The sequence below is a fragment of the Danio aesculapii genome, chromosome 8 (genome assembly GCF_903798145.1).
Source record: "Danio aesculapii chromosome 8, fDanAes4.1, whole genome shotgun sequence".
Taxonomy (NCBI): Eukaryota; Metazoa; Chordata; class Actinopteri; order Cypriniformes; family Danionidae; genus Danio; species Danio aesculapii.
In genome coordinates, this window is record NC_079442.1 from 42164880 (window position 1) to 42173668 (window position 8789).

At 31.7% G+C, this 8789-nt stretch overlaps 1 protein-coding gene across 2 annotated transcripts in view; it reads left to right on the plus strand.

Moving 5' to 3' along the window:
* Nucleotides 1–5001, plus strand: part of pip5k1bb (phosphatidylinositol-4-phosphate 5-kinase, type I, beta b) — a 99883-nt gene extending 94882 nt beyond the window's left edge. The window contains exons 14-15 of one of the 2 annotated variants that reach the window (XM_056464004.1): nucleotides 2187–2298; nucleotides 4907–5001. In XM_056464004.1, the coding sequence (XP_056319979.1) occupies nucleotides 2187–2298; nucleotides 4907–4909 (115 nt within the window). In that variant the 3' untranslated portion in view covers nucleotides 4910–5001. The remainder of the gene's footprint in view (nucleotides 1–2186; nucleotides 2299–4906) is intronic. The other variant, XM_056464006.1, reaches the window with a different exon arrangement.
* The last annotated feature ends 3788 nt before the right edge of the window (nucleotides 5002–8789 follow it).

Sequence of the window (8789 nt, forward strand, 5' to 3'; positions counted from 1 at the left end):
ATATTTCACCTGCTTGCTAAGGTTGAATATAATAGAGGTATTGTTTTATGACAAAGAATATCACTAAAGGGTGGCATTCTGCTGCTTGGCTTGAACAGTGATTATTGAGTTTGTTGGATGTTATCTTGTTGCCTGCCTTAATCAAAACATTATGTTAACTATCGTGGCTGCAAAGGGAGATGGAATTACTCTTAAGAAAATTAATTAATCATTGTTTTGTTATAGTAAAAGTGATAGTTTGTTGTTTATTAAAGATTATTATACTAATACTATTACATTTTTCTTTTTGAAATACAGTGGTTACATTTTTTAAGATTCACCAAAATTTAAAAATTTAAATAAATCAATAAATCAATAAAAAAACATTTTAAAATGACGCTTTGGTTAATTTTAGATACCGATATTTACCTATAATAATCATGTCTTTATCTTTAGTTAACCATGTTATCTTTAGTTAACACATTAACCTGTCTTGAGAGCTCAAAAGCATCTACTGAAAAATTATTCAATAAAAAAATGTATTTTTAAAATGACAGAAAGTAGAATAATCACATAAGTCATGAACCAAATGATATCTCTATATTACATTTTGTTTAATAAGGTATAATATAGACCATTTCAATGTGGTGATTATTATCCCATGAACATATTCTGCTTCTTATCAAATTGTTTCATAACTGTAACAAGAGGCAATCATAACTTAATGTTAAAACAGCTATCATAACATTATTTATCAATGTGTGATTCTCGGAAGCTATAGAAATGAAAGATGTAAAACAGGAAATACATTGGGACCATTGTTTTTGTTTACATCCCTCAAAATGGTCTATAGTTAGATAGTATCAGACTATTTTACTAAATACATGAACTGCTGTTTATATTAAATATCATCTGATATTTGTTCATACATCATCAACAAATAGTATGTTAATACTTAAGGACTTACGTTTTAGCCCCAGTCTTGTTTCACCTGCAAAAATGAAAATAGGTTTAAATATTTCAAATAAAAAAGCCAATACAGGACATTTTCTCTTCATTTCTATGTTATATGCCTGTTATTTCCATTAAAATTGGTGTACCTCATATGTTACTACAATTATGGGTGTATATTGAATTAGTTTGATCAAAGTATTGTGTTTATGAGATTGCTTAAGCGGAAAAATCCAATTGTATTTGCATAATGGAGGTGCACGTAAACATAAAGACGAATCAAGCGTTTTATTGAATCGCTTGGATGAACGATTCAGTGAATCTTTCACTAAATCCGGTCACTTCTGCCACCTGCTGGTACTTTTCGTATCATACTTATATTTATTTATCCCTGACAGACAAATTTGACATGTTTCAAAAAATCAAAATATATTATCAATGTAATTCAATATACTTGTACTTCTGCTCGTTTTATAACGTTAATGTGTAAAGACAGAATCAACCGTTTTGCTTGAATCGCTTGGATGAAAGATTCAGTGAATCTTTTTAAATCCGGGCACTTCTGCCACCTGCTGGTACTTTTTATATCTATATATATATTATCAATGTAACCAGGCTTAATTCAATAAATTATTGTACTTCAGCTCGTTTTATATCTTTAATGTGTAACGACGAATCAACCGTTCTGATTGAATCGCGTTAATGAACGATTCAGTGAATCTTTCATTAATTCCGGGCACTTCTACTACTTGCTGGTACTTTTCATATCATATTTATACTTATTTATCCCTGACAGACGTTTGGCATGTTTCAAGAAATATAAAAAAAATATTATCAATGTATATAAACTGGCTTAATTCAATATACTTGTACTTTAGCTTATTTATATCGTTTAGTGTATATAAGAGATAACTTGTTGCCAGTATTCCACACCTATAATTTAATTTAAAGAAAATTAATAAAAACTGACTGATTCAGGCTTGGAAGGCATAAGTAGTAGCGTCTGAAATATGAAAACATAGGTTGCCATGGCAGCAATAACTCAGCAGACTATCAACAAAGACTATAATACACTTAAATGAACTTTGTTGTGATTACTACATTAATTAAAAGATGAGCAGATTCTGAATTACATCCTGAAATGTGTCCTGATGAGAAATGCCGTGTCTTCTCGTAGTGTTCATCCGTCATGTTTGAGGACTCTTGGTTTGTCCTTGAGCTTCTTCTGATTCTCTGCTGCTGTTGTTTTGTGCCAGTAGATGCGCCAGCTCGACTTTTACACTGGAGGACAGCGCCATCTGTCTGACATCCGAGCAGAGCACCATGGACATCGACAGAGACGACGATTCCGTGCTCGACGTCTACTTTGTGAGTTTTTGTGTGCTGTAAAGAGCAATAAAAGTCTGTCAAAATGATATTGTAACGAGCAGAAGTACTTACAGGATTTTCGGTCACACGTTACTATAAGGTTTCATTAGTTTATGTTAGTGTAACGTATTGAGTGTTAACGTTACTGTTTTTAATTGACTATGCTTGGCACAATGCTTCTTGTATTTACTAACATGAACTAAAACAATACATTTACTAATTCTGTAATAAAATCAAAATTCATGTTTGTTAACATTAGTTAAAGCACTATGTGTTAACATGAACTAACAATGGACAACTTTAAATAACTAACATAAACAAATACTGTAATCAGTGTATTGTTGACTGTGTTCATGTTAGCAAATTCATTACTATAGGCATTACTATATTACTATATAACTAACAATAACTAATACATATTGTAAAGTTTTTTTTTTTCACACATATTGTAAAGTGTTACCGGATTTTTGATAGGTTACATTAGCTTGTATTTTTTGCACCTTAAAATTTTGTGTTTTATTAACTGAACTATCAATACCAAGTTATACATAGTATAATCGCAATAAATTATTATTTTCATATTAATATCCACAGAAAGTAAATATGGCTTATATAAATATATGGTTATTTGGATGTGCAATAATTTTTTGGGGAAAAAATTTGTTTTATTTCAGCGAGAATAAAAGCAGTTTTTTCAATAAAAATAATAAAAAAAATATATATATTAAGGTCAAAATTATTAGCCCCTTTAAGCTATATTTTTCCAATAGTCTACAGAACAAACCATCGTTATACAATAACTTGCCTAATTATCCTAACCTGCTTAGTTAACCTAATTAACCTAGTTAAGCCTTTAAATGTCACTTTAAGCTGTATAGAAGTGTCTTGAAAAATATCTAGAGAAATATTATTTACTGTCATCATGGCTTCAGACTTCATCTGTGTGTGTGTGTGTGTGTGTGTGTGTGTGTGTGTGTGTGTGTGTGTGTGTGTGTGTGTGTGTGTGTGTGTGTGTGTGTGTGTGTGTGTGTGCGTGTGTGTGTGTGTGTATACAGTTGAAGTCAGAATTATTAACCCCCCTGAATTATTAGCCCCCTGTTTATTTATTCCCCCAATTTCTGTTTAACGGAGAGCAGATTTTTTCAACACATTTCTAAACATAATAGTTTTAATAAATCATTTCTAATAACTGATTTATTTTACCTTAGTCATAATGACAGTAAATAATATTTGACTAGATATTTTTCAAGGCACTTCTATACAGCTTAAAGTGACATTTAAAGGCTTAACTAGGTTAATTAGGTTAACTAGGCAGGTTAGGGTAATTAGGCAAGTTACTGTATAATGATGGTTTGCTCTGTAGACAGTAAAAAAAATTAGCTTAAAGGAGCTAATAATTTTGACCTGAAAATTAGTTTTAAAAATTTAAAAACTGCTTTTATTCTTGCCGAAATAAAACAAATAAGTTTTTCTTCAGAAAAAAAAATATTATCAGACATACTGTGAGAATTTCCCTGCTTTGTTAAACATCATTTGGGAAATATTTTAAAAAGAAAAAAAATTCAAAGGGCGGCTAATCATTCTGACTTCAACTGTATGTATATATATATATTTTTTTATTTGTTTATTTATTTATTTTGGTACTTCTGTTATATATTGACAATTTTTTTTAGAATTGAACCTAAATGTATAAATATTTACAAATAAATAAAAAAAAATTTTAAATATGTAAATTGTTGATTCTAATATTAGCTTTATGCAATTGTATGAGTGATTCTTACTTCACTATTTTTCAATTAAATTAATTAAAATGTATTAAATGCAAAATGTATTGTATCTTGTTATTATTACATTATATGTACTTGTAGTGTTTGATATTAACATACATTTCCTTTCCTTAATTATATGAAAATTATGAAATATGAATATATTTTGATAACATTTATAAATATCAGATTTAATTCCTAAATGTATTATGACCAATCAATATTTATAAACCATTTTGTTAATGACTGTAATATAAACATAATAATGTAAAAAAATAACTTTCAGAATTCTGATATTGCTAAATATTCCTACAGTAATAATTGAAATATTAATGATTATTGTCAAATTGTTATAATTGGTAATTCTAAAATTAACTATTATCATAATATATTACAAATATTGTTATTTTTACTTATTTATTTAACTATTTTTAATATATTATTAAAAGTTACACTATTATAATCATTGAATAACTTAGTAAAATAACTTTAAGATATTGAGAAAATAAATATTTAATTAAACGACAAAATATAATAATAATAAATATTACATATTATTTTCGATATTTATATGACATAATATAATAATAATAAATAAATGTATTATTATATTATATTATATTATATTTTTATATTATATTATATTATATTATATTAAATTATTTTATTTTATATTATATTATATTATATTATATTATATTATATTATATTATATTATATTATATTATATTATATTATGTACATTAGGGGAAAAAGTACTATAATGAAAAGTAAAAAATACATCAATATATTCTGAATACATGCACTATTATCTTTGATCATGATTTTTATTCCCCTCGCAGTGAGAAGCACAATGGGATGATGGTTCATCTCTTGCTCTCCATCTCCTGCTTCAGTAGTGGTCTGATCTTCATGTGTGGAGAGCTCCTCCTGCTGCCAAACAACAACAACAAACACATCTGCCAAAACCACAGCTGCAAAAACACAAACATCTCATCGCAATCCCAAGCACATTTCCCTGAGGCATTCAAAAACGACTGTGGATTGATGGAACCAAATGCTGACTGTGCTTTCTGTAGCAGCAGATGAACCCTGAATATAAAGGCAGCTCTGGGATCAGACTGAAGACTCTTTTTGTTTCAGAGAAAGGCAATAAGTTTGTTCCTCTGATATGCAAATGATGGTTTCTAACAGCTTATCCTCTAGTTTTAGTGACCTCGATGCAAAGCTTGGCTGCAAAACAGATTTTTAAACGTGCAATTTTCATACATCGTACAAATGTGTGTGTGTTTATGGTAGTTCTCCTCACTGGAGGGATAATCATTTTATTTTTTAAAGGAAAACGCACACCACGGATGTGTGGTTTACGAGCACAGAAGTGTCATGTACTGTAAACGTAGGTTTTCTGCCGGTTTATCATCAGCTCCTGATAATCAAGAGTGAGATTGGCATCAGAAGCGCGTCATTTACAAAATATCCAGATGCCAGAATGTTTTTAATGTGCTAAAACGCTGATATTTCGCGTGGGTTTGGCTGAGTTTCGTACAGTTTCTCTCTCAGGAGATGTTTTCCTAGAGTGTCCAGATGATCGCTTGATGTTAGATGATATATGTAGTGCGCTTCTGATTTCAAATGCCATGTCTTTTGAATTTTATTATTATTGTTTGTTATTATTGCACAGTTGTTTGTTTTGAGGCCATAATTTATTAAATCATTATTATAAATGAACATTGGGTCTGGTCTTGAATCTTGGCTGATATTTAGTCGATAGTCATTTCCCCTGGGCTGTTTTACACTGTTGAGATAAAGTAAAACAGTAAGTGTTTATTTCATTTCAGAATATACATTAAATTGTTATGTACAGTACAAAAGTTTGAAGTTGGCAAGGTTGCTTTTCAAAAACAAGTCCCTTTGGCTCAAGGTTATATAAAAATACAGTAAATATATTAATATTGTGAAATAATTAATTCATTAATTTCCCTTCGGCTTAGTCCATTTATTCACCAGGGGTCGCCACAGCGGAATGAACCGCCAACTTATCCAGCATATGTTTTACACAGCGGATAACCTTTCAGCTGCAACCCAGTACTGGGAAACATCCAACACACTCATTCACACACAAACACTACGGACAATTTAGTTTTATTCAATTCACGTATATACGCGAAGCGGTGCCACAGTGGGTAGTGCTGTCGCCTCACAGCAAGGTTGCTGGTTTGAGCCTCAGCTGGGTCAGTTGGCGTTTCTGTGTGGAGTTTGCATGTTCTCCCCATGTTCGCGTGGGTTTCTTCTGGTTGCTCCGGTTTCCTCCACAGTCCAAAGACATGTGGTACAGGTGAATTAGGTAGGCTAAATTGTACGTAGTGTATGTGTGCGAATGAGTGTGTATGGATGTTTCCCAGAGATGGGTTGCGGCTGGAAGGGCATCTGCTCTAAAGGGCAGTCCCTTTTATTTATCTGGGGCCGCCACAGCAGAATGAACCGCCAACTTACCCAGCACATGTTTTACGCAGCGGATGCCCTTCCAGGTGCAACCCATCTCTGGGAAACATCCATTGTACTCATACACAATGGACAATTTAGCTTACCCAATTCACCTGTACTGCATGTCTTGCAACTGACCCAGCCGAGGCTCAAACCAGTGACCTTCTTGCTGTGAGGCGACAGCACTACCTACTGCGCCACTGCGTATTCGACCTCATAGATACATATTTTGGATTCAAATTTTTTTTACCATGTGTTTAATATATAGTAGCATGATACTATGTCAGTATCCGCATTGAAAATAGCTAACAAATAATATTACTACACTAATAGTACACTATAATAACTAGTCTACGTTCTATGTAGTGTAGTGAATTCACACTGTTTTGTTCTCACAGCAGCTCGAATACTGTCTATTTCGACGTCTATATTTTGTGACTACCATCAGTCCAGTAAATAACAAAAGGTCAATTTCCAATGCTGTAAAGTTCAATCACATTTGACAAGTTAAACCGAGGCGCGAATTTATTCCGGTAAGTTTTTACCTCAGTAAAGGGAGTGCTTGAGTCTAGCGCAGGCCACAAATCTTTCTGGAGCTTCGGTGGAGGACTGAAATGATGGATATAAACACACGGTGACGGCTCACATCTGCATCTCTGTCTCCAAGTAAGTTACCGAAACCACAAATGAAACTGAAACACAAAGAGAATATGCAGAGCTTCCGTTCAGCAGCGTAAAACGAGGTTACACTCGTGATTTAGGCCTAAATTATATGTGATGGTTGGTGGTTAGTGTGATTTCACCAAAACAGACGTGTGGACCAACATTTGTCGATTTTGAATAAGCAAATAAGATTTAAGAGATAAATCTACCGATTATGTTAAATTTATAAGCTTAAATATATTTTAAAAGCTTATATATATATATATATATATATATATATATATATATATATATATATATATATATATATATATATATATTGTGAAATAAAATTAGAGTTAAGTTTTTGTTTAAGGATAGGGATTGGGTATTGATACATTTTCGAACAAAAATAACTTTCCAGGATCGCATCGTTTTTGGCAAAATCACACTCATCATGATTGTATCACGTATGAATGATCAAAATGTGTGAAAACGCATTGACCAACCTCACTATATATCAACTTCATAGTCTAGGCTATAACTTAAAGGAATAGTTCACCTAAAACCTCAAAAATTCTGTAATTATTTCCATTTTTCTTGTTCCAATACTGTTTAATTTAGTTATCTGTTGTTGTTGTTGTCGTCGTTCTGTTGAACACAAAAGAAGATGTTTTGAAGAATGTTGGAAACCAGTATATAGCATTGATATTTATAGTAGGGGAAAATGGAAAACACTATTGAAGTTATTACTAGCATTTTTCCCAACATTGATGAAAATATGTGTGAAATTATATCAGGGTAAAGACTTCTATATAATATACTTAACATTTTCCCCATATTTAGCACACATTTAAAGGGATAGTTCACCCAAAACTGAAAATTACTTAATTACTACTATTTACTGACCTTTTACCTGTTTCAAACCTGTTCGACTTTCTTTTTTTTTTTTGTTAAACACACACTAAGATATTCTGATGAAAGCTGGAAACCTGTAACCATTGGACTTCCATAGTATTTGTTTTTCTTGCTATGGAAGTCAATGGTTACAGGATTTTAACTTTCTTCAGAATATCTTTTTTTGTGTTCAACAAAATAAAGAAACTCATAAAGGTTTACAACCATTTGAGGGGGAGTAAATAATGAGTAAATATAAATTTTTGGCTGAACTATTTGGTGGCTGCTGACCACATTTTTCATCTGAGAGTGAACATTAATGCAGGTAAAATATATTTATTTGTAACTTTGTTTAGTCAAAAAATGATTGTAGGTTTAACAAAGTATCTATCATTAGTTATAAATTAAATTACATTTCCGTCAAATAAAGTTAATGCTGATAATTCTCACATTTCATATTTTTATATCATAAATACACTACTAAAATGACAAGTCATTTTGTCTCCCATTATTGTCTCCCACCAGCACCACCTAGAAAGTTGCTTAATATTGTGTTATGTGTGTAACCCCCCCCCCCCCAATCTCAGCTCTCCACTTTTCTCATTCTAGAAAGTACCAGTCAACCCTCCACCAGCCCAGCTGTTGGCAGACACACACCTCCATCCCCCTGCCCTCAGACATTTGCCACTGATTTCTCAGCTG